Below are 25011 nucleotides of genomic sequence, written 5' to 3'. Positions count from 1 at the left end.
AAAAGTAAACTGTTAAAATTAATAATGTGTTGAAATTCTCTTATTCTTATAAGGTACTAAAATAATATTTAGTTTAACTATATTATAATATAATTATTATTTCAAATATTTTACAGTGCTTTAATCAAAAGATAATCTTAATTAAAAGTATATCAAATTTAATACATAAAACTTCTCCAATACAAGTATAGAGGAAGTAAATTATCTTTCTTCTGTAGTTTTGGATTAAAAACATCAAAGTCTGCTTTTCTTAATTTATTTAAATACTTTTGCAAACAAATTATTGGTAAAAAGATCAAATTTTCTTCTTTTCCCATACTACGTTTAAGAGAAATTGTCTAAAAATAAGGAAACTTTTATAGTATATTAAGATATAAAAGATCAAATATAATCCGTTCCTTTTTTTCATTCTCTACTTTATCCATTTCCATTTTAATTCTGCACTTGATATGTACTTACAGCATCTAGATGTAATTTTCCATAGGAAGCTACATCATATATTACATCTTGAAGATCTTTACTGGATTGGCCCTGTAATACAGCTTCTGTAGAAACACTGTGTTTCATTAAAATATCTTGCGGTAACATATTCACTCTTTTACTGGCATTATAAGGAATCGATCGAAGTAAGTTAACAATGCCATGTGCCTTCCCCATATGACTGGCAGCATGATCAGCATTAATATTATTTACACCGTGTGCTTGTAAAAGAAGATAGTAAATGGAAGAACTACTGTATTCCGCATATTTTTCTATTTCACTCATATTATGAAATGAATAATCCCGGAGTTTATCAAGCCTTATATCGATTAAACGTTTGAAATAATGTTTAGAAAGAGAATGTTTCTGTAAAATCTGCAAAGATTTTTCTTACAATTATTGTAATTTGTGAGACAATAAATAGTACAGAGAACCAAAGAGATAAGAAAATAAGATCATACTCTATGTAACTCCAACATAACAGGATTTCTTGGAGGATCTCCTTTATATGTATTATTTAGTGCTTCTGACCAAAATTGTAATCTCATTTCTCCTATTTTATAATCACGCACTTGATCTCTTATTTGAGCTACTTCAACATTAAATGCACGAATTGCAAATGCGGCCGCTTCATTTTTGTTTGATAATAGCAATGTACATAGAAAGTTTTCATAATCATGTTTTCTGGAAGAAATTAACAATGTTAAAGGTAACAATTCATTTAATGACTTTCTATATATATATATATATATATCTTTGATTATTTATTAATTGTTTTACAACTTTGGGAAATTTAATGTTTTCTCAAAATATAATCATTAACATTTTCTCATTTATTTAATTGTTCACTTGTATAATAACAAATAATGCTAGAAATAATATAACATTTAAAATGAACAGCATGTAAACATCCAAAATAACTATGACTGTCAACTACTATACATATATTCATTATCAGTAACTATGAAATACCTAACCAATTCCGAACAATACGTAGCTGACGTTTGTTTTGTAGAACTTGAATGCCTTACACAAGTTTGTAACAACACGTTTTGTTTTAAACAATGATTTCTATTTATAATGGATATGGATATCTGCGTAATATTAGACATGCTCCACACTAAAAATGTAAATGACTTCAATAAAGGTAATTAAGTGAATAACATGTGAGGAATCGGATAAATAATAATTGTTAACTAATATAGTCAAACTTAGCATTAATTTAACAACGTATTAAAATATGCTGCCTTTATAATTTATTTAAAATGTACCACATATATATTCGAATCTTGTTTGAGCTTCATTTATAATAGAATTAAATATCAATGTGGTTTTTAAGTAATGATATATCTAGTCCATAAATCTTTATGAAATACAGAAACATAATATGTTGTATACCTATAAACTTATGTATTAATTTAGAAGATAAATGCACTGAGAACATTAATCTCTATAAACACAAATAATTGGAATATCACTAAATTATAAATATGTTGTATAAATAATGAAATCATTAGATTAATAATTTTCATTGTTTTTTTATTTAAGACCAATGTAAAAATTATGATATTTGGAAAATTGTATAATCTGCTGTTATTCTGTAACTTATTGTCTATCATATACTACTTAACCTCTTAATAATTCTATATTCTGTTATCAGCAACGTAACTCGAGATCCGCGTGCGCGAGAACATGGCCATTTGTACGGTTACTATTACGATCAAAACATTAAATGCGACATCTATGAGTCGCTGCTAGAACTAGAGTTAATTATAGGTAAGAACACAGAGAGAGTTTGGTGTCACCGGCCACTATGGTTACGGTCATATATACATGTACATATAAATACAATTCATCCTAAAATTTTAGTATTTTTCTACTTTAACTATATTAATAAAACAGAACAATTTTGTTTCTGTCCGAAACAAGACTGCCAAAGATTATAATCCTGTTAGATACTGTTGCTAATGATCTTTAATATCGAAGCAACATTAAAACCAGAAAGAAACATTATGTTAATGTTATACATATGCAATATTAAATAATAAGCTATACTTTATTATTTTCGAGTAAAAGATTAAACTAATTGTAAGTTAACATACACTTAGAAAATGTTGTTATTAAAAGGTTATAAAAATATATACTATATATTAATTTTCAATTTTGAAATTTAAATCGTGCAAAATATTTGCATAAATATCATAATGATTTAACTAGAAATAACTATTTTCTTTTTAAATATTATGAGTAGGGAAATATTTGTATTAGCATTTAATATATAGTATTAGTAAAACTTGACGTCAAAGTTTTCGTGACGTCGAGTTCAGTTAAGCTTCATTGTCAATTGGAAATTGTAAATGCAAGGGATAGTAATGATTGGTTGCGGCCGTTACGAGAACCGCTGGCTCCTAAGGAAGCGTCTGCTTAGTTAACAGTTTATACGAACGACAGAGAATAAGTTTGTGTTTATCTTGAGTTAAAGACAACGTGAATCTGATTCAACAGATGAAAATTGTATAAATTGTATAAGGAGCGGATCGATCGTTCGTCATGAATAGAAATTGACATACGACGCCGAAGGTGCTCCTCGTAATGTCCATAATTTAACCCCTTAACGTACAAAATTTTCTTCCGTTTACCGATAGAAAATGAGTAAATCTTTTTATAATCAAAATGAGTGTAATATATTTTTTATAAGATATATATTTTCTTATGAGATATCGTAGCTTGAATCCGTAAAGATCAATGACTAAAATAAGCAATTTGGCAAACGACGGACGTATCGGGTATGCCCGTATATGTCACGGCCGTGTGCTTTAAGTAATTAAAGATCTTTTTAAAATTGTTAGAATGGCTATTATCAGTTTAATAATTATTCTGATTGCATGCTTTTTCAAACTTGTCCTCCTCTCTAATGGTAAGTAACATTTAGTGTGTTGTTTTCTACATGATTTTAATATAGAGGTTATGTTATAGGTCATCTGTTATTAAACAATTATGCCTAAATATCTTGTTATAGTTTATTTCTTTTATTAGCAAAATATAACAAATTTAAGGATTATCTAGATTTTATAATAACATAAAGTTAATTTTTTACTACTACTTTTAGTGTATATTATTTTTTATAATATTTATTATCCAACTTTGTGCTCCAACTCTTTTACTCAAATTTAACAATATTGCTTAATACTGTGACCCATAATATTATTTTTGTCATAAATTTCGGAATTTTATCTTCAATTTTCTACTATTTAAATTTATAATAACAGTGCAGAATTTTTTAACTTTAATAATATGAATTATTATTTCTAGGATCGCCAACTCTTCTCTTTGTCACACAAAAAGATATTAGAATGGCCAATGCCTCTCGTACTAATAAAGTAACTACTATTATAAAAGATCTGTCTGAAGGTGCAGCATTAGATTTTTATTTTGAACATGAACTAGTGTGTTGGTCTGATAGTGGTTTAGAAATAATTCAGTGCATTCAAACAAATGGCACCCATACTGGCGAAAAAACAATTGTAGTAAATTCCAGTTTAATTTCTCCTGATGGTTTGGCTTGTGACTGGTACACAGGAAAATTATATTGGACAGATGGAGAAAAAAATAGAATAGAAGTAACCAGTATTGATGGACGTCACAGAAAAGTCCTTTTTTGGACAGACATTTATCAGCCAAGAGCTATTGCTCTTGTACCAATGAAAAGTATATTATTTTGGACTGATTGGGGTGATGTACCTAAAATAGAAAGAGCTGCAATGAATGGAGATCCATCAACGAGAGAAGTGATAATTTCTGATGATATATTTTGGCCGAATGGTTTAACAGTGGATTATGAAAATGAATTGGTTTATTGGGTAGACGGAAGGCTTAAATTTATTGCAGTGATGGATTATTATGGAAAAAATAGAAGAAAAGTCATAGAAAAAGGGTTAGATTATCCATTTGCAGTGACATTTTTTGATCACAAATTATATTGGACTGATTGGAAAACATGGTGCGTACATTCATACGATGTTCGTCAAACTCAAGCACTTCCTAGAGAATTATTACATGGAGAATATATACCTGGTGACATAGAAGTTTGGGATGTTAGAAGACAACCGTATGGGAGTCATCCTTGTGAAAAAAATAATGGAAATTGTTCACATTTGTGTCTTTTAAGTATGACAGAACCTGGATATAGCTGTGCATGTCCTACAGGTGTGAAATTAGTGGATAATTTGACTTGTGCAGAAGGACCAGAAGAATTGTTATTAATAGTTCAAAGAAATGAAATCTGTCGGATTTCTTTAGATTCACCAGATTATACTAATTTTGTATTACCATTAACAGGTATTCCTCAATATCTTTTTCATCGATTAATTTGTTTTTCAAAGAAATTTATATATATTATAATTTTTCAATATACTTAGGAATCAAACACGCGATAGCAATAGACTTTGATCCTGTGCAAGAAATGCTTTACTGGACAGATGAAGAAGCTCGTGCAATTCGTAGAGCTTCACTTGATGGTTCCAATCAAGAAAATATTATAATAACAGAAGTGGAAAATCCTGATGGAATAGCTGTTGACTGGTTAGCACGAAATCTTTATTGGACTGACACGGGAACAGATCGAATTGAAGTAGCCCGGTTAAATGGTACAAGTAGAAAAGTATTAATAAATGAAGATTTAATTGAACCCAGAGCAATTGCTTTAGCTCCAGAATTAGGTTGGATGTTTTGGACAGATTGGAATGAAAAACGTCCAAAAATAGAGCGAAGTAATCTGGATGGTACTGAACGTATTCTTTTAGTAAATAAGGATATTGTTTGGCCAAATGGAATTGCTCTAGATCTTGCACGATGGAAAATATATTGGTGCGATGCAAAAACAGATAAGATTGAAGTGTGTAACATGGATGGTACAGATAGAAGAGAAGTAATTACAGATAATCTTCCACATCTTTTTGGATTAAGTTTATTAGGAGACTATCTATATTGGACTGACTGGCAAAGACGAAGTGTGGATAGAGCACATAAACTCACAGGTGGTGAAAGAGAAGTTATTGTTGATCAAGTTCCAAATGTCATGGGTTTAAAAGCAGTGCATTTAGGAAAAGTTAATGGTACAAATCCTTGCGTAAAAAGTAATGGTGGTTGTAGTCATTTGTGTTTAAATCGACCAGGAAATAAGTATGTGTGCGCATGTCAAATTGGATATGAGTTAACTAAAGATAAAAAGACTTGTGTCGTGCCAGATGCATTTATGTTATTTGCTAGGAAAGAAAATATTGGCAGAATTAGCATCGAAAATGCAAATAATGATAATATTATTCCATTAACTGGAGTTAAAGATGCAAGGTAAAGCTTATGCTTGTAAACAAAAAGTTTTATGATCTGTTTATATTAAAATCTTTTTATAAAAATTGTATGTCAAAGACTGTATTTATTATTATTATTATTATTATTATTATTGTTATTGTTATTATTATTATTATTATCAGTATATTCTATTTTTATTAGCGCCTTGGACTTTAATATAGCAGACAATCGTATTTATTGGACGGATGTTAAATTAAAAACAATCACAAGAGCCTTCATAAATGGATCTGATATAGAAAGAGTCGTTGATCTTGGTTTAGAAACACCTGAAGGTTTAGCAATTGATTGGATTGCTCATAATTTATACTGGAGTGATACAGGAACACGAAGAATAGAAATGGTTCGATTAGAAGGTTGTAGTAGAAAAGTCCTCATTTGGAGTAACATTTTTGAACCTAGATGTTTAGCTCTTGATCCTAGCAGAGGGTAATTATAGTGACAACTTTTGTGTGTTTATAAAAGCGTTTGTGAAATAAATATTTCCTGTATAATTAAGTTTTTAACACCATGATGGTTTTCTAGCCATATATATTGGACAGAATGGGGAAATTCTAGAAGTATAGAAAGATCATATTTAGACGGCACGCATCGTGAGATAATACTTTCCAATATTGGAAAAGCAAACGGTCTAACAATTGACCATTCAGCACGAAAATTATATTGGGCAGATTTATATACTCCAGCTATTGATAGCTTTGATCTGCGTACAAGAAAGAGAGTAGCAATTATAACAGAAAATATTGTATATCCATTTAGTATTACTCAGTATCAAGATTACATTTATTGGACAGATTGGAATACAGGTAAAAAAGTACATAAAATTATCAACTATGTTACTATTACATTACTATTTTTACTATTAGTTACTATTACATATACGTCACGTTATTATTTGCAATAAATTTCGATTTTTATTTCAATAGATATTTTCCGAAATTTATAGATATTTTGAACAAAGTTTGATGTTGATTCATTTAATCAATAGGTGAAATAGAGAAAGCTAATAAGACTACTGGATTAAGCAGAGTGAAGATACATAATAAGTTAGAATCTGTAACAGATTTATTGGTTTTCCATGCTTCTAGACAAGCAGGATGGAATCCCTGTGCATTAAAAAATGGCAACTGCACTCATCTTTGTATCGCTTTACCCGGAGATAATGAAAGCATGTCGAATTCTTTCAAATGTGGGTGTCCTACTCATTACAATTTATCAGAGGATAATAAAACTTGCATTGGTCAGTATATTTAAATTAAAAAAATTTGATTTATAATTTCCTTAAAATCTTTAATTATACTAGACTATTTTAAATTTTCTCGATTACGTTCAATATTTAATGCAGTAGATGTGATAAAAAAAAAAAAAAAGAAAAGAATGTATCTCAATTAGATGTGGAGATTTCGTCAAATTCTATGATTTAAGATATAATTTGTTCTTGTAATAAAAATATGAGTTACGAAACAAACAGTATTAGATAAAATAATACAACATCTTGAATTGTTTAAATATATTTAATATTTATACTGTAATATTTCTTCATTAATTGTAAAATGATATAATAATGTTCTGCACAGAAATTGCGCATATAAGTTTATACAATATACATAGCATTTCTGAATTTAAATAATAGAAATGGATAAATATTTTTAAAAATATAGTAGATACAGATGAGATCTCTAAATGAAAGTTGTAAGATATCTAGAAGGCAAATAATAATTAAATACCAATGCTGAATACACTATATAATGCTGAATACTTGTTTTATTTTGCGATAATTTTGAAAAGTATTTTTTATTGCGTACTCCTGTATTTGACCTGTTTATATTTTTTGTACGAGTGATTTTCGAAATATGAGCTTTCAGAGTCGATATACTACGGAAATTTTAAAGCAACTGTGATGTACAGAGTTCGTTCGAGCAATGTTCTGACAGTGTACATTCGATAAAATATCAACTTTGAAATTTTATATCTTGATGCACTAAAAAATATAGGTTCCCATTTGAAAATTGAAAAGTAGCCTTTTTCTTCCCTTTCTTTTTTTCTCCTTTTTTTTCGCCTTTTTTCCTTTTTTGTCAAAGTTATCACAAGGTCAAATAAATATCAGCATAATGTGTACTCCTTGATACCTTACAAGTTCCATTCAAAACATTTTCCTGAACGTTTCATGCATTTAAGCTATTTAACCAGAAACATTATACATGTTACATAGCTAAATAATAGATGATAACAATTGAAAGGGTTGTAGTTGTACAAACAGTAAACAGTGAGTAGATTAGTAAAATGTGAGAAAGATATTAAAATTAAGAATATACCTTGTGAAAGAAGTCTTACTTCTGCCACAGCTTGTGCCTTTTCTACTTAATGCTACCTTCAAAAGTAATGAAGACACACATATAAGATATCACATTCAATTGGTTAAATTAACGATGTAAATATATAAATATAAAATTATTAACTTAATTAATTCTCTGTTATTGATATACTATATCATAACATGTGCGCGATGTATATTAATTTAAGTCTAATAACTTATTCTTTCTGTTACAGCACCAAAAAACTTTATGATGTATAGTTTACGCAATGCAATGTTTCGCTTTCTTCCCGATACAAATGATTGTCCAGATGTAGTTCTCCGAATACAAGGTTTGAAGCATGTACGATCTATAGAATTTGATCCTATAACTCAACATATTTATTGGATAGATGGACGAACTTTATCTATTAGGAGAACTTTGGAAAATAAAACACATTCCAGTATAATGATTTCTGGAAATTCTGGACATCCAGTGGATCTTGCTTTAGATTCACTGGGAAGGTTACTATTCTGGTCATGTGCCATAAATGATGCGATCAATGTTACAAAACTTGACAATGGTTCCGCTCTAGGTGTTGTAGTCAAAGGTGATGGAGAGAAACCAAGAAATATTGCAATACATTCAGAAAAAAGATTACTTTTTTGGACAGATATTGGAAGAAAAATGAGAGTAATGCGCAGTAAAATGGATGGAAAGGAGAGAATTGTAATAGCGACTGATCTAGAACAACCAACAAGTATTGCGGTAGATGCAATTTCAAGCATTGTATATTGGGCACATGGAAATCAGATTGAATGTGCAGATTTTGATGGGAACAATAGAAGAATTCTGGTTTCTCCCGTTGGACAAGGCTCAACTGTTTATTTGTCTATCTTTTTTGATTTTATTTATTGGTTTGATAGGGAAACATCAAGTTTAGAGCGTATTAATAAATCTGGAAATGGAAGAAAAACAATCATGAATAAAGTACTTACAGATTTAATTGCAATAAATACTCCACAAGATGATGTAATGAAAACACATATTTGTAGTCCTTTTCGGGAGTATGGAGGATGCTCACATTTTTGTATAGGAATCACTTCTTCTAGGTACGTTTTTAATTTCTCTTAATCAGCAAATAAAATATAAATACCATATGAAGAATCTACGGGAAAAAGGGGGAATGTCAATTTTACGAGTTTAATATTTTTTCGTATGCTGCTCTTTATCATTGGCTATGTGAATTAAAATTTTTTAAATTTTACGGTAGTTATAAAAAATTGAGGTATATCACGAAGATTAAATATTTCTTATCTTTTAGAGTTTAATGTGTTACATATTACTTGAAATTATAAATAAAAGTTGGAAATGATGCAGAATAAAGTGATATTTTTTTTTATGTATGATGTTGTGACATATATTGAAAAGCAAAGTTTCATTATCTGAAAAATGCTAAAACTATACATTCCCTCTTTTTCCTATGGACTCTTCATAGATTCTTTCACTAGAGGGGAAGTCTCTTTCGAAAGACGAAGCTGCCACATATGTATGTCTCCATATATGGGAACTGAAAACAAATGTATGGATATAAGAATGATCTCAAAATGGATCATATAAACAGCCGTTGTCGTAACGGTAGCCGATAGCATAGGCATTATCATCCTTTATATAGCAATAATGTCCGATCGGACGAATTGGCGACTTCTCTTTTTAAAACTTCTAGCAAGAGAAACATATAGAATAGAAAATTTTATATTAATGAAAGTATATAAAAGACATTATTTTCAGATGTTCCTGTCCAAAATCTTTGGTTTTATCTGAAGATGAAAAAACTTGTAGAGCTGCGCCAGCCTGTGGAACGGATCATTTTACTTGTGCTGCACCTAGTTCTGCAGTAACAAAAGATTGTATACCTGCTACATGGAAATGCGATGGCCAAACCGACTGTCCTGATGGAAGTGATGAATTAGGTTGTCCAGCTTGTAGTCGTGAACAATTTAAATGTCAAAGTGGCCATTGCATTGGTAAGAATATTGAGCTATCAAATTATTCAAATTATGAATTAAATATAGTGAAATTGTGAGTTATTATTAAAATTGTTAGACATGTCCTGGGTGTGCGATGGAACAGCTCAATGCCATGATGGCCTAGACGAAGCTCATTGTTGCCGTCCAGGTCAATTTCAGTGTATTGGAAGTGGTGTTTGTATTTCTGGTTCAGCGCTTTGTGATGGTTGGGACGACTGTGCCGACGGAAGCGATGAACTTGCATCTGCGTGTACACCTGCAAACAATCCTCGACAAGAAAATAATTCATTAGAATCTGGAAAAATCACTTATGTTATTATTGTACCTATTGGACTGATTGCAACAGTTGCTACAATTGCTTTCGGATTTTATTATTGTAGAAGAAAATTCATAAACAATGAAGAATTGCCTGATATTTTACATGATTCAGCTGGAGATCCATTATCACCCAAACCAGTAAGATTAGCAAAACCAATGTTCGCGCAAAAAAATTGTAGAAAAGATTTGAAAATTGGAATGGAAACTGTAAGAATGTCAATGTTAAATGGAAGCAGCATAGGATCAAGTTACGACCGCAGTCATATAACCGGTAACTTGTTAATTTACAAACTAATATATCATAATTAAATTATTAGTTGATAAATAACAACTGGTATCTAATATCTAATATGTCAAAATAGCGAATAATTATTAATAAATCATAAATCAATCATTGTAAGTAAAGTAGTACAAATGATTTGTTATAATAATATATAGAACAATTGGTTTTGTAACATTTTAGTGAAAACTTGTAGACATTTAGATTAGAAAATAATATTATCCGTTATTATGATTATGGTAATAAATATTCTGCTTTAAGGAGCTTCCAGTTCAACTCGAGGTAGTTCCACAGGAGGTTACCCACAAGAAACATTGAATCCTCCTCCGAGTCCGGCAACAACAGCCAATTCTACTAGATGCTCAAGCAGTAATGCGTCTAGGTATAAACCTTATAGGCATTATAGGAGCATAAATCAGCCTCCGCCTCCAACTCCCTGCAGTACAGATGTTTGCGACGAATCAGACAGCAATTACCCAGCAAGATATAGATATGAAAGTGAACCCTATCCTCCACCTCCTACTCCAAGATCTGTTTACCAAAGTGATGCTGCAATTAGTTGTCCTCCCTCTCCTAGTTCACGATCTTCTACGTATTTTAGTCCACTTCCTCCACCTCCTTCCCCTGTTCCTTGAATATATTAAAAATTGTTTATATTCTATTTTTTGAAGAATGAGATCTTTTGGTAAGTCTTTAGAAATAATTTAAAAATGAAAATTTATTTTATTAAAACGTTTATATTTTATAAGTGGACAAGTAAAAACATTATTTTTAAAATATTCGAAATCGAAGAAAGTAAATGTTAAGCAATTCTTATTTATTTATATTAATAAGTAAAATAATATAAGACAAAAATTTTATCATTTTGTAGTTAAATTTCATTCATTAAATTTTACTTGACACCTTCCTTTAAAAAAGATTTTCGAGGAAAGCTATCTTTTTGCAACATTATTAAATTTGTTTGAAGTGTTACTTATATTTGAATAGGTTTTTTTTTATTTCTGTAAAAAATTTATACCATCGTGCCTCTTAACTTTGTAACGTATTTGTAAGGAATCTAATCGTAAAATGTAAATATTGTAACAATGTATAAAAGTTGTATATGATTTTTAACATTCGAGATCCAAGTTGTTTTGCAAAAAAGGTTTTTTTTTAAGTACGTATATATTTATAGTGTATAAGAAGTTAGTTGAGTAATTTTCATATTTACAATCAAGACATATCAAACTCTATATTACAAATTAAAAATAGATAGAACAATTGAAAATTATTTCTAATGAGAATAAAATCAAAATAAGCAATGACATATGATAATTGAATAATCTAAGAACATTTAAAATGTGTATTTATAGAAAAAAAACATTTTTTAATTTTTACTGTGAAAATGAGAAGTACTTCTTGCATTTATTTGCATTTTTATGTAACGGCTCTACCGTGAAAGTGAAAATTACTAAATGTGTATTTATATATTTACATTTTCTATATAATAGTTAATCAACATATGAAAATTAGTATGTTACAATTTTTAAATAATGATATAAAGTAATGCTGTTCCTCCAGTTTATAATCGGACTGTGCCATACAACATTTAGGATATTTAGTAAATGAAATTCAAAATTATTGTATATATAAAATGTACAATGTGTCGTGTGGAAATGATTTTTACCTCGCACTGCCATTACACAAGCCTTGAAAAAATACATTCTATTAAATTATCATTCTTGTTTGGCATCAAAGACTGAAATAATTCTTCTATATTTTTTTTACATTTACGACAAAAATGTGTATTATCCTATGTATGTAGCATAATTGTATAAAAGAATAAAACTTTTGTTACATATTTTATATGATACTTATTACTTTATGATAAAATAATTTAAAAATTATGCATTTTAACAATAATTAAGAAATATATTATTAATTGTAAGCTTTAGTTTTAATCAATTGCCTCGTATTTTCTTGTAACTACCATTTATTTTTTCTATTTAGGTACAAAAACGTACGTAAGTGTAATTTAACATATATTTTTATTAAAATTTATTCACTATTTACACACACAATATTTGTGTACAATCGAAAGATGTAAAAATATTAATAAAAACATCAAATAGAATACTATATATACTAATTCACTATACAGACGCACTATTTACATTAGTCGTTTTTTACTTCTATCTATTTTACAGATTTTACAGGCTGACGCGCGCCACAGCTATAAAAGATTCTTAAAATCATATTCGTCTCTTTCTGTTTTTATACAAATATACATATGCTCAGATTTCTCTGCTAACATAAATAATTGTTCCTCAGGCAGGTACGGTTTATTCTTGACGGCAGGAAGAATTTATTTCAAAATATTTATACCTTCAACATTAATGAATTAATCAAATCAAATTTATAAACTATAAAGAGCCAAATTCAGGCAATAAGAAGTTTAAGTTTAGGAGAAAAGAGACTTTAAAATTTATTGTGCACCCTGTTTAAAATGGTAAATTATTATTATTATACTTTTCAAGCTGTACAATGTCTAATTATGTCTATTATAAAATACGTGTTTTTAAGAGTTTTTACAAGTTCTTAAACAAGTTATTGCAAGTCCTTAATACATTCAGTATTTATTAGAAGAAAGGAAATATAATTTCTTTCCGTTTGTATTAGTGAACTAATAAAACTTGATACAGATTGTATAAATACTTCAAAAACATTTTATATACAACATTTAGAAGTTGTTTTAATTAATTATTAATTCCAATAAAATACAAAAATCTTATATGTATATTCGATGAAAGGATAATATCTCATTGTAAAGAGATTAAATGATATTTCAAAATATATGTATTCTGGTAATAATTCTGTATTGTTTAATACTGCTCATATTTTAGCATATTATGTTAATTAAAAATGGAATTGGAAAATGAAATGTTTGATAAACGCCTGAGATATCTTTGTTCAAATATTTGAAAAGTTGTATTAAATCTACTACAAATCTAACATTAATGTAACAGAATTTTAAGATACCACAGAGAAATAGTTACTAATAAAATAAAACATAAAAATGAAATGCGTAAGAAATTATAAAAAAAGCTTCTTTTTTAGATTGATAAATAAATATGGATGTAAGAGTCTCAGTTAAGTATTTTATCAATATATAATATCCCTGCCGTCAAAGAAATTGATTGTATTCTTGTTCAAAGAAAAATTTCTCATTTTGAACAGTTAACAATCGATTAAAAAATTAATCAATAGTCAATAGCAACAAATTATTGTTTTAGAATCTTTCTTAACAAAAGGGGAGGGGGGTACTTAAAATTTTGGCGCGCGCATTTACCTCGATTTAAATCCTCCTTTGAAAATATTTTCTCCTTTCTCAACTGTAAGATATTTTAATGTAAGGTACAAGTACAAACAAGGATCAAAATCTTAAATGCTTAATTTTTTAAATCTTTCTCCCTTTCTAAACAACCACATAGACTTAATAAGAATAATCATTATGTCCAAGAAGAACTGATTGATATTTTTTATGTACAGAAAATTTTGAAGGCCTTGAAGTATTTATAGTAAATTTTTTTTATTCCATGTATCTAAATTTTTCTATGATAATCAATAGACCAAAATTTGATTGCATTATACAAATTTTTCAGTTTCTTTATTTTATAAACATGGGACAAGTTAGGCAACCAGCCTAATATTTGAAATTCCGACAATTAATCAATCGTTTGAAATTTCCACATACAATGAACTTAAAATCGTTCAACTGTGTTATAATTGCCTAAACATTTAATAAATAATTCAACATACCCTCCAAAAATGGCATTATTTACTATTTATTCAATTTAATAAAATCTCAGTTCTTTGTTCCCTCATTTTTTAATGTCTCTTTAACTATTTTCATTTTTATTGCACATACATTCTTCACTGTAAAAACAGTTTACTGAACCAAATAGCAAATAGTCAACGACACCCACATCCAAGGACAGACATGTCCTGGTAATTTTTCAATACTACTTTATTTTCTTCATCAAGATAAAGCATGGATATAGAGCTGAGAGCGGTAGGTACACAACAAGCTTTAGGCACCATACTTGGTTTTGTTGAGTAAACCAAGTTCTGGACAATTGCATGATTGGTAGAATTTAAGTGATCTGCTAATGGAAACGGGCAATCACCATGGCAATAAAAGGCATCGTAACCAGGAGGGGCAACAATCCAATCATTCCAACCAACATCAGCAAAATCAACATAAAGTGGATGTCGCCTACAATTTTCACGTCCATCTTTTCGACGGTTTTTTCGAAGTGCTGCTCTTCTGGCACGACGGTCCATTATTTGACTTGCAGAAGACATCTTATATCTAAATAATAAATATTCTTGATACAATAGTCATGTAAATTATTGATTTTATATTGATATAAATTATGTATTAATCATTATTAGAAAACTATTTCATATACTACGTAATTAATATTTTATCTGCGAACTTATAGTTCATTATCAAATCATCAAAATATGAATATATTATACGTATAATATAATTTGTTATTACATGCAATTTAAATACATTGTTATTATACATGTGTATGTATATAATAATAAATGTGTAAAATAAAATATTAGATTAAAAGCTTTACATTTCGAATGCATAATTAAAAAAGGTTACAATAATGCTGTAGTTATTTTTCCTATAAAAGGGAATAAAAATATATGAAGAAACTAGTTTGTACCTGCCATCATCTGTATAAGTAAATAACATTGGACGATTAACAACCCATGTGTCGTTTCTTTCATTCGCGTTTCTTCTTAAACGCACATGCTCCTGTTTAGTTCCACGTACATGTACTAAAAGTCCATGATTATTCTTAGGATCTTTTATCCATCTTTCCACAGCAGGATGTACGTCTACACTAAGTGTGCCATTTTTCCTAGTATTTAGCGGTTTACTATCAATTAAACGCAATAGCGGAGCGCTATGTCCTCTTGCACCAGGACGTAAAATATCATATATAAGTATTCTACCCAGTTTCGAATTGGGATCATCTTCATTTAAAATAGGTACACGAGAAAGACTTAATTCTGCAGCTTGTAACTTCTCCCCTGAAGGTATACTACTTAAATCAAACGAAAGACGAAACCGATTTGGAGATTGAAATTTATGATCCACCTCACTCTCTGCATAAAAACAAATGAAAGAAGAAAGGGTTGAGATACAAATAATAATGTAATAGTATGGATCTTAATTATTATATATTATTTAACCTTCTTAATTATGTTACTATTATTATTATCTACACATATTGTAATGTACATTTATATTTTATAAGTGCATTAAATTTTACTTGTTGTATCGTTTAACTACATTATATTGTAAGTAATATTTAACCGTTATTCAGTTGCAAATATACAGTATAATTTGTTAACTTAGCCAAAAATAATTTTAGAAACATTTACTTTTTATAAATATACTTACCAACATGAGAAAAGGAACGCACTGTATTAGCAGATCTGGCATGAATTCCTGGTTTAGCAATATCAGCCATACCAATTGTATTTTGTTTGATAAAAAGTTTTTTCAATGATTCAGGAACATAAGCTTGACCTTGTGGTTTTGGCCTTTTAGCAAAACCAAGAAGAGACAAAAGGCTAGCTTCAATTCCAGCAATTGCTTGTTGACGTTCGCTGATAGCAAAATGTTTGGCAGTATGAGAATGTAGATGCAAGTGAATGTTTGCTGTGGTAGTTGCCAGCAGCAAACTTGCTGCGACTAAAACCAACCTCAGTGGCAGCAACATGCGCATTGTGATGTCGTTGCTCACGGATGTTGCCTCCCTAAAAGCAAAATAATGAAAACCTTGATATTGTAAGTCAATTATGAACATTTCCTTGAAGAGATTTAAAAATGGATAATGAAACAAACACAATTCTAATTTAATTATACATATAGTCACAAGTTAATATTTTAATAGCTACATGAAGAATTAAGAAAAATAGTCAAAAATTAATTATTAATGACTGCGTACTGTAGATTTTCACCATAGAAGAAAGTATTGTAAATTTCATTTGCTCCTCATAGAAAAATTTGATAATGCTCTTTGATAATTCATAGCCAAAGTTAAAATTGTAGGAAATAAAACAATTTTGCATTAATTCCTATATTTATGTGTCAATTCATGATAATCATCTTATTAATTCATAGAAATAAGAATTAAATAATTAATTATATAACTCGTTAAACTCAAATATTAAATTTTTATATAAAATAATAGATAATTAAAAATACAACATTTAGAGATATGTTTAAAAAGTATATACGAATTTGTTAAAAGTTTATTTAACGACAAATAGTTTTAACATAAATTGTTATACACACACACATCACTGGATGCTAAAATAATCATACAATTAAGAAATGTAAATTTAAAATAAGATCAGTTGTTTGAAGTAGAAATTATTAATTTACTCAACCATTTAGCAATGAAGAAATTATTTTCTTTTATAATTTAACTAATAGTCTTAGGACTATTTTGAATTATGACATTGTTCTTTTTAAATAGTATATACATATAAGTTTGCTAAAGATATTATAATATTTCCATAACAGTACACAAATAGCTCACTTTTACTGTTAATTCTTGCAAATATCTCGAAACTAATGATTTTTGTTATGTGTCACTATTCGCATGAATAGATGAAAAGTAAAATGTTTGTATATTTTTATACGGTTGGATATAAAATTTGAGAACCACTGAGACAGACCTGCATTCTATTACAGATAGAGATAGAAACAGAAAGATTAGTGCCATGCCGTCTGCTGCCGAATGATTGGGCGATTAATCTAGCCTATCTAATTTTCAACGCGTTTGCTTGAGTTACCTGACATAAAGCTGTTCCACGAGGAACAATTAAACTACTTAAACTGCCTTTTTTATTTTGCTATTTACATTTATAATGCAAATGCAGCAAGTGAAAATAAAATTAAACAAGTCGAATGAAAATTTTTTTAACATATTGTCAATACAATATTATTATTATTACTTTTATTGCTTTTATTACATATTGTGATAACCTTTATAATAATGATAACATTTTTATCATATATTATATTTAATTTAGGTACGTAATTTCATAATCAGACATATGAAAGAGTTTTCATTTTTAAATTGAGATATTTTGTTTCATTAATGTAGCAGATTCTAAGCTTATTTATTAAATTTACTTGATATAAAATAGAACAATTCTCTATCGTTTTGAGAAGTTAGTTCAAATAATGCTTAAAGCGAAATATTAACCTTACATGATCAACATCAACCTTGTACCTTGAATTATTACAAATCGGTATTTAAATATTTTTTATCATAAGATAAATAAGAAAGATGGCTTTTAAAGCCATCAAGTTCAAAATTTTTAAGTCAGAATAGGAAGGATACGTCTTTGTAAATATAGTATAATAATGTCTGTTAATAACTTACTATGTTATAAATGTATTTCAAAGAATTAAACATCCGCAATCACTTAGTTGCCAACCCAATATTTTGTTGTTAATATACTGTGAGTATACGTATATTCTTATTGTTTTGTACAATTACTTCAATTAAATACTGTTTTGATAACACATTATTAATTAGCGATAGTTCTATTTAATCAGATAGTAAATAACAGTTACAATAACTTATGATTTCTATACATAATACGGCGAAAAGAATAAAAACAATAAAAGGAAATATTTCCGTTATAGATATTCAAATTCAGAATTTATTTTTTATATCTTGCAATTTATCTTAGAATTATTATTCAGGTACATCAACATCTCCAAAGTTATTCATTTGTATTATTTACATTATTGTATTAACTGTATCCATGGATGTAAACTATATAGTGTTTTACAGTACATATACAGGATACGGCTGAATAACATATACAAACGAGCATGAGGTAATTCCTGATGAAAAAGTAAGAAGAAAATATATAATAAAGAAAATTTTTCGCTCGGGGATTAATATTCGAGAAAGAAATCCAGGAATCACCTTATGCCTGCTTGTACATTAAATAAATGTTTCAAAGAAATGTAAACGTATAATGGTGTAAACGTGATTCTACTAATGAGAATTGTACATAACGCTTCAAGAAGAATGCAGTGTTCTTGTACTGTACTAAAGGAATGCACGGCCACCCAAAGTATTCGATCTAACGCGAAGCTAATTCGAAGCTAATAGGTCGGTACATACTTAGGAGACCACTTCGCTTCTAGGAAACAAACTCTCTACCTGCTCCCTACGAAGAAAAAATTCTGCTGTCTATATCTGTATTTTCTTTTAGACTTTCTAGTTAAAGAATATTTAAAAAACGAATGGAAAGTTATGTATTAGAAAGATGTACATTTAGGATTATATATAACAGCTCTTATCATAATTATGAATTTAATTATTGTCTTCAAACTTAATACGAAAAAATATTTTGTCGGATAAGCAGAGAAAGTGTTTTACATGAAACAAGTGGAAACTTGAGAAATATTTAGTAAATATTTAATAGATATCTGTAGAATGCATTTATGACTTCGTAATTAAAATATACAGTATAACACCATTAAATTGATAATTAAGGAAAACTAAATCTTACAACTTAAATATATCGAGAGAAAAAATTAACATAATGAATAATAGAGTTCTGTAAAGGCAGGAGTCAAAAAATAAATATAATAAAATAAATAAAGCAACAAAAGTATGTTGTAGAAAATTCTACAATGGTCAATATCATTTGCAAGAACGAAATGAACGTAGGTGGTTCTTTCCTCCAAAAGTAACTATAAAATCTCGTAAAATTAACCAAATACTTCCGTTGTAAGACAGCATACTGTTACAATGTTAACGGGATATTGATTAGGTATTGACGATTTCAAATATGTAGAAACTAAGATTAAGTAAAATCTACTAATATAAATATGTATAAATAAAAAAAAAAAAAAACAATAAACCACTGAATTTTCAAATATTCTTAAATTTCAAATATAGAACAAAATGTTGTGAAACGGATATTTAAATATACAAAATTGTTTCATAAAGGAAGAAAAGCTGATAAAATCGATGAATACGCTTAATATCGATAAATTTGCTTTCTCTTACAGAGACATAAAGATCATCGTTTGATTAAACTTTTGAGTATTTTTAAAAATTTTTGCAGTAATTTAATATGCGCAACTAACAGAGTAAACATTTAATGAAAAAGATAAATTAAGAATAACGTTTTTGTTGAATGTTTTGACATCGTTTTCTATAGCAGCTCATTTCAATACATCGAAAGAGACAACGAAAAGTTGTAATTTGTAAAATAAAAATGCATAGATCGTATTGTAGAATGTTTATGCTTCATGTTTATCTCGATAACAGAGATATAATACCCTATTGACATATATCATATCATGTAAACAATGAAGAATTTGACATGAAATGTTCATTTAACAATCCTCTTCAACGCAATATTAAAGCTGTGATATAATTAAAGCACTAAACAAAACACAGCTTAACCTGTTTTCCCTCATCTTTCTTCATCTAAATAAAATATAAAATTGGTATTTTTTTTTTTTTTTTTAAGAATCACTAGTTAGATTAAATAGTTAGAATAATCACAATTAAGCATACGATTTCCAAATGTTTCGTTTATTTCATAACTTCAAATAGTAAATTAACATACTGTTATATCAAAATATAATAATTTCGTTTATTACTTAAAATAAAAATTATATCAAATAGCGTATTCTGTAGTGTTTATATTATTTTTCAAATAGTTGTAGGTATCTATAAAGATATTTTTTTATTTTCAGTTTCGTGTATATCGATGGAAACAGCAACAAGTACAACTGGTAATATCCTGTTTAACACAAATATCGCACAGTTGCACCGAAGGAATGCGGCACGGGTAGAGTAAGAATACAAGGTGTCGAGTATACATAAGCAGCACGTCATCGTCTAAAATAATCGGGCCAGCGACAATCAAACAAACCTACTCTTTCGAGCCAATGAAAACCATATATTTTTCTGTTCTAAAAAACTTCTTAGCAATGTTGTATTTCTATTAGACTCACCTGAGCTAATCGTAAGTCCGTTGTTTGAGCAGCCACGACATTTCAATGAGTTCATGTAACCTCACTCAGAAACTATTGTCTTAAAACCTCGCCCCCGGCAGTCTTTAGTATCGATACATCGATGTTGGAACTCTTTTGCGTTGTCTGATATTTTCGCACTTGTGTACTCACCAAAGAGAAAGAGGAATTCGCCCGAATAGATAATAGACAGAAAGGAAATAAATTATTTTCAATTTTTCTTGATAGTACGCAAAATCATGGATATAATGATTAGTTTAGTTTTTAAAACACTATCATCGTTTGTACAAATAGAGAATGTTTTCAAGAACACGCGTTAATATTGAACACAACTCGATACACGGAAATCTTCGAGAAGTCGAGAGGAATAGTAGAACCGTGGGATATTGCAACGTGAGAGGGGAAAGAGACGAAGAAAGAGAGAGATAGTATTTTAATAGTAGGAGATACAAATTTAGCACACCACGCGTGATTACTTTATAAGCTAAAATGTTACAATTGTAATCTCAACTACTTTATTTGGAAAATTACTTTTATTCAATCCTATTAAGATTTTCAAGTTGTTTCATCGTATCTTAATTTGTTAATATTAACATTGACTTTAATAATATTAATAAATTATAGTAAGTTAAGAATAATTAATGTTTTTATAGCATCTTTAAGGCAATTAAAAAATATCTTACATATCCCAATCTTCGAGATCACGTAATAGCTATGTTTCTTCCACATAACACTTGATAATTATGTTATCAAATAGTTTTATTTCAAAAATTCAAACATGTTTGCACATTTAAAAGCGAAAGCAATTTTTGCATGCATCATCTTGCATTCTGAGAAATATATTGCAGTCGTTTGAATCTAGGGAAATTTGAATTTAAATATACATATGTATTTTTCAAAGTTTTTTTGAGTTACTAGATACAAACTAAAGGAGAATTCTCATCACGTTGAATCGGCTAAACAAACGATATCACTATAGAATAAAATCTAGAATAGAAACAACAAATTTGTTCAAATTTCTTTCCTCGGTTTACTTTAATCTATGTTGAATGTCAGTTATATCGTAATGTTTGATATTTGTTGAAATGTACTTTTGGATTGTTTCTAATCACTTATTAATGTTTTAACTCTTATGAAATAACCGCAAAGAATTTTAATTGCACGTGCATTGTTTAAATGCGTTTTATTTATTAGGTGAAGCAAACCTCGCTCCCTTTATACGATCAGGTACGTTTATCGTTTCTTTTATACACATTATTTATTTGCATACTTTGTTTATTGCATATATTTTCTTATTAACTTTTCATCTATTACGTTGAGATAAGAAAAATTTTTACACACAATCGTAATTGATTAGATTGTACATTTGCAGTATATGCAACTGTTTGTAAATTTATATTTATAAAAGTGTAACTGTTATACAGATTTAAAAAATAATTCAGTTAGATCCATAAACATTTGTAAAAGGAACGTATTATATCCATTTTTAAACAATGTAATACCTGCTACATTCAGCATAAAATTCCAGCTGTTCTAAAGCATTGACCTCTTCATTATCAAAGAAATGTTTAATGCTAGATGATGTATTATTTTTTTTACATTATTATGTATTATAGAGCTTTTAGATTAAGGACTATCTAGCAAAAAGTTTCTTTATAGTCTTATCATATATGCTCTGATAACTTTATAAGTATGAAATTATAAATCATATTGTATTACTTTACTTATCAAGTTTGTTATTTATTAGTGGTTTTATAACACATTAAATACATATATGACATTATTTAAGCATTGTTTTAAGTCCTTGTTTCATATTTATACAACAATTTTTAAAACAGAAATGTTCAGTAATAGTTCAAATTATATATATCAAAGAAAGTATATCATACAATAAATAACAGATAATTTTAATAATTTTACATAAACTTATACTGTTCATAATATATAATTATAAATTGATTATATGGGTTTATTATATTGTTAAGTAACTTCTGATTTAAAAGGAATAGAAAGATTTTTGGTATTATTTTCAGTGAAGGTCACTATTTTATAAAATGGCTGATTCCAGTGATTTGGATCGGCAAATAGAACAACTAAAAAAATGTGAAATCATCAAAGAAGCAGAGGTTAAAGCTCTTTGTGCTAAGGCACGTGAAATTCTTATTGAAGAGAGTAACGTACAAAGAGTGGACTCCCCGGTTACTGTATGTTTTTATTAAAATAAATGTAAAGCATTATTATAATCATAGTTTATAAAAGGCATGATTTATTTTCAGGTATGTGGGGATATTCATGGTCAATTTTATGACTTGAAAGAATTATTTAAGGTTGGGGGTGATGTTCCAGAGACAAATTATCTATTTATGGGAGACTTTGTTGACAGAGGGTTTTATAGTGTTGAAACATTCCTTCTACTTTTGGCATTAAAAGTAATTATAAAAATTTTTATAATGATATAATACCTTAAAAATATAAGAAATTAATATGATGATCAATAAAATTATTAATTTTGAAAATTACATTGAGGAAATTAATTATTACCTCTGTAATGACAACTATGGATGTGAACATACTTACAGGTTCGTTATCCTGATAGGATTACATTAATAAGAGGAAATCATGAATCTCGACAGATTACACAAGTTTATGGTTTTTACGATGAATGCTTACGCAAATATGGCAGTATTACAGTTTGGCGATATTGTACTGAAATATTTGACTATTTATCTCTTTCCGCTATCATTGATGGAAAAATATTTTGTGTTCATGGTGGATTATCTCCAAGTATTCAAACACTTGATCAAATAAGGACTATAGATAGAAAACAAGAAGTAGGAACTATGCTTAAATTTGTATAAAAAATATTGAACTATTTATATACATTAGATAAAATTTTATGGTATAAAATACAATGTAATAAAATATATATTAATAAACTTCTTATAGGTGCCACATGATGGTCCAATGTGTGATTTACTTTGGTCAGATCCTGAAGATACTCAAGGTTGGGGAGTTTCGCCACGTGGAGCTGGTTACCTTTTCGGAAGTGATGTTGTAGCACAGTTTAATTCTGCAAATGATATTGAAATGATTTGTAGAGCACATCAATTAGTTATGGAAGGATATAAATGGCACTTTAATGAGACTGTTTTGACTGTTTGGTCAGCACCTAATTACTGCTATAGGTAAATGAATATTTTAAGGATATAAAGAGATTACATCTTTGATCTTTTTTATAAATTGATATTTTTAATATAATATTTTTTTGATAGATGTGGGAATGTTGCTGCAATATTAGAATTAAATGAACACCTTCAGCGAGAATTCACAATATTTGAAGCAGCACCACAGGAAAGTCGAGGAATACCTAGTAAAAAGCCTCAGGCTGATTACTTTTTATAAAAAAAAATTTAATTAAAAATGACTGCATAAACCAAAATATTTCCAAATGTTTTTTTTTTTTTTTTTAAAGAAAGAAACCATTTTAAATGATTGCTTGACACATATTTACAAAACATTCACATAGGAAAAGAGGATTTGATCATGAGAATATTGTAGGCAAAAACTAATGTTAATCCATTTGTAATTGAATATTAGCAACGGACTTCTATCGGCATTGGAAATATCAATTTGATATAATAAATAATATAAGTATATGTGTTTTTCAATATCATAGTTTGTTAATATGAGAATCTGTATGACTCTACAAAACATACTAAATACTTTTGTCCAGAAGTATATATCTTTTAAAAATGTGTATTTCATCATTTCTCAAGCTTCAAAGATACGTACACACACATATGCGAAAACATTTGTACTAAGTACATTTAATTATTATAATGAGATTGAACTTCTTTTGCTTTAATTTCTGTAATTATTTCATACAAAATGTTTTAAACGTGTGTAGAAAAGAATCAAATTGCGTAATTCTATCTTATATTGTATAAATATTTAATTTATATATGATTTAATCTATAACTAAATTTTAATGATATTGAAATAATTATTTAGCATGCAAAACAATAAAATAGAAAAAGTAAGTAGAATTTATAAGTGATTGTTTGACTTCAAAAGTAAGTAAATTTATTATAATGAATTTTTATGTAACTATGTTTTAATAGGTACGAGATTGTAATTATTGAAGTAACAGAC

General features: G+C 28.3%; 4 protein-coding genes across 5 annotated transcripts; 2 read left to right on the top strand and 2 right to left on the bottom strand.

Annotated features, from left to right (window-relative positions):
- Window positions 1-78: 78 nt before the first annotated feature.
- Window positions 79-2233, bottom strand: LOC122576894 (NADH dehydrogenase (ubiquinone) complex I, assembly factor 6). Of its 2 annotated transcripts, none has more exons than XM_043747778.1 (5): window positions 2112-2233; window positions 1453-1600; window positions 942-1164; window positions 460-855; window positions 79-338 (listed from the first exon to the last, which is right to left on the bottom strand). In XM_043747778.1, the coding sequence occupies exons 2-5, from the start codon at window positions 1590-1592 to the stop codon at window positions 159-161; spliced, it is 939 nt and encodes a 312-aa protein (XP_043603713.1). In that variant the 5' UTR covers window positions 1593-1600; window positions 2112-2233; the 3' UTR covers window positions 79-158. The 2 variants fall into 2 exon arrangements, with proteins under 2 accessions (XP_043603713.1, XP_043603712.1); XM_043747777.1 differs by lacking the exon at window positions 2112-2233 and adding an exon at window positions 1879-2105.
- A 560-nt stretch (window positions 2234-2793) lies between these two features.
- On the top strand, window positions 2794-14217 carry LOC122576938 (low-density lipoprotein receptor-related protein 6). Its single transcript, XM_043747857.1, has 10 exons — window positions 2794-3397; window positions 3793-4818; window positions 4899-5829; window positions 5992-6276; window positions 6373-6653; window positions 6836-7087; window positions 8398-9253; window positions 9933-10168; window positions 10248-10760; window positions 11031-14217. Exons 1-10 carry the CDS (start codon window positions 3331-3333, stop codon window positions 11402-11404), a joined length of 4821 nt encoding a protein of 1606 aa, XP_043603792.1. The 5' UTR covers window positions 2794-3330; the 3' UTR covers window positions 11405-14217.
- LOC122576941 (protein decapentaplegic-like) lies at window positions 12778-21657 on the bottom strand. The gene is made up of 4 exons (XM_043747871.1): window positions 20842-21657; window positions 16234-16592; window positions 15491-15935; window positions 12778-15120 (listed from the first exon to the last, which is right to left on the bottom strand). Exons 2-4 carry the CDS (start codon window positions 16559-16561, stop codon window positions 14721-14723), a joined length of 1173 nt encoding a protein of 390 aa, XP_043603806.1. The 5' UTR covers window positions 16562-16592; window positions 20842-21657; the 3' UTR covers window positions 12778-14720.
- A 174-nt stretch (window positions 21658-21831) lies between these two features.
- On the top strand, window positions 21832-24527 carry LOC122576942 (serine/threonine-protein phosphatase 4 catalytic subunit). Its single transcript, XM_043747872.1, has 6 exons — window positions 21832-22086; window positions 22893-23063; window positions 23136-23288; window positions 23439-23690; window positions 23806-24044; window positions 24132-24527. Exons 2-6 carry the CDS (start codon window positions 22914-22916, stop codon window positions 24259-24261), a joined length of 924 nt encoding a protein of 307 aa, XP_043603807.1. The 5' UTR covers window positions 21832-22086; window positions 22893-22913; the 3' UTR covers window positions 24262-24527.
- Window positions 24528-25011: the final 484 nt, after the last annotated feature.

This window comes from Bombus pyrosoma, linkage group LG17, assembly GCF_014825855.1.
Source record: "Bombus pyrosoma isolate SC7728 linkage group LG17, ASM1482585v1, whole genome shotgun sequence".
Classification (NCBI taxonomy): Eukaryota; Metazoa; Arthropoda; class Insecta; order Hymenoptera; family Apidae; genus Bombus; species Bombus pyrosoma.
This window is presented reverse-complemented; position numbering and strand designations above follow the sequence as displayed.

Excerpts from the sequence above, each read along its gene's own strand:
- LOC122576894 (XM_043747777.1), bottom strand. The coding sequence starts at position 1,924 with ATGTTCTCAGTGCATTTATCTTCTAAATTAATACATAAGTTTATAG. Across the intron at positions 856-941 it reads TTATGTTGGAGTTACATAGA|ATTTTACAGAAACATTCTCT; the intron begins GTATGATCTTAT and ends AAATCTTTGCAG. Across the intron at positions 339-459 it reads GAAAATTACATCTAGATGCT|ACAATTTCTCTTAAACGTAG; the intron begins GTAAGTACATAT and ends CCTTATTTTTAG.
- LOC122576938 (XM_043747857.1), top strand. The coding sequence starts at position 3,331 with ATGGCTATTATCAGTTTAATAATTATTCTGATTGCATGCTTTTTCAAA. Across the intron at positions 5,830-5,991 it reads ACTGGAGTTAAAGATGCAAG|CGCCTTGGACTTTAATATAG; the intron begins GTAAAGCTTATG and ends TATTTTTATTAG. Across the intron at positions 6,277-6,372 it reads GCTCTTGATCCTAGCAGAGG|CCATATATATTGGACAGAAT; the intron begins GTAATTATAGTG and ends ATGGTTTTCTAG.
- LOC122576941 (XM_043747871.1), bottom strand. The coding sequence starts at position 16,561 with ATGCGCATGTTGCTGCCACTGAGGTTGGTTTTAGTCGCAGCAAGTTTG. Across the intron at positions 15,936-16,233 it reads GCGTTCCTTTTCTCATGTTG|AGAGTGAGGTGGATCATAAA; the intron begins GTAAGTATATTT and ends GTTTTTATGCAG. Across the intron at positions 15,121-15,490 it reads ACTTATACAGATGATGGCAG|ATATAAGATGTCTTCTGCAA; the intron begins GTACAAACTAGT and ends TTTATTATTTAG.
- LOC122576942 (XM_043747872.1), top strand. The coding sequence starts at position 22,914 with ATGGCTGATTCCAGTGATTTGGATCGGCAAATAGAACAACTAAAAAAA. Across the intron at positions 23,064-23,135 it reads GAGTGGACTCCCCGGTTACT|GTATGTGGGGATATTCATGG; the intron begins GTATGTTTTTAT and ends ATTTATTTTCAG. Across the intron at positions 24,045-24,131 it reads GCACCTAATTACTGCTATAG|ATGTGGGAATGTTGCTGCAA; the intron begins GTAAATGAATAT and ends TTTTTTTGATAG.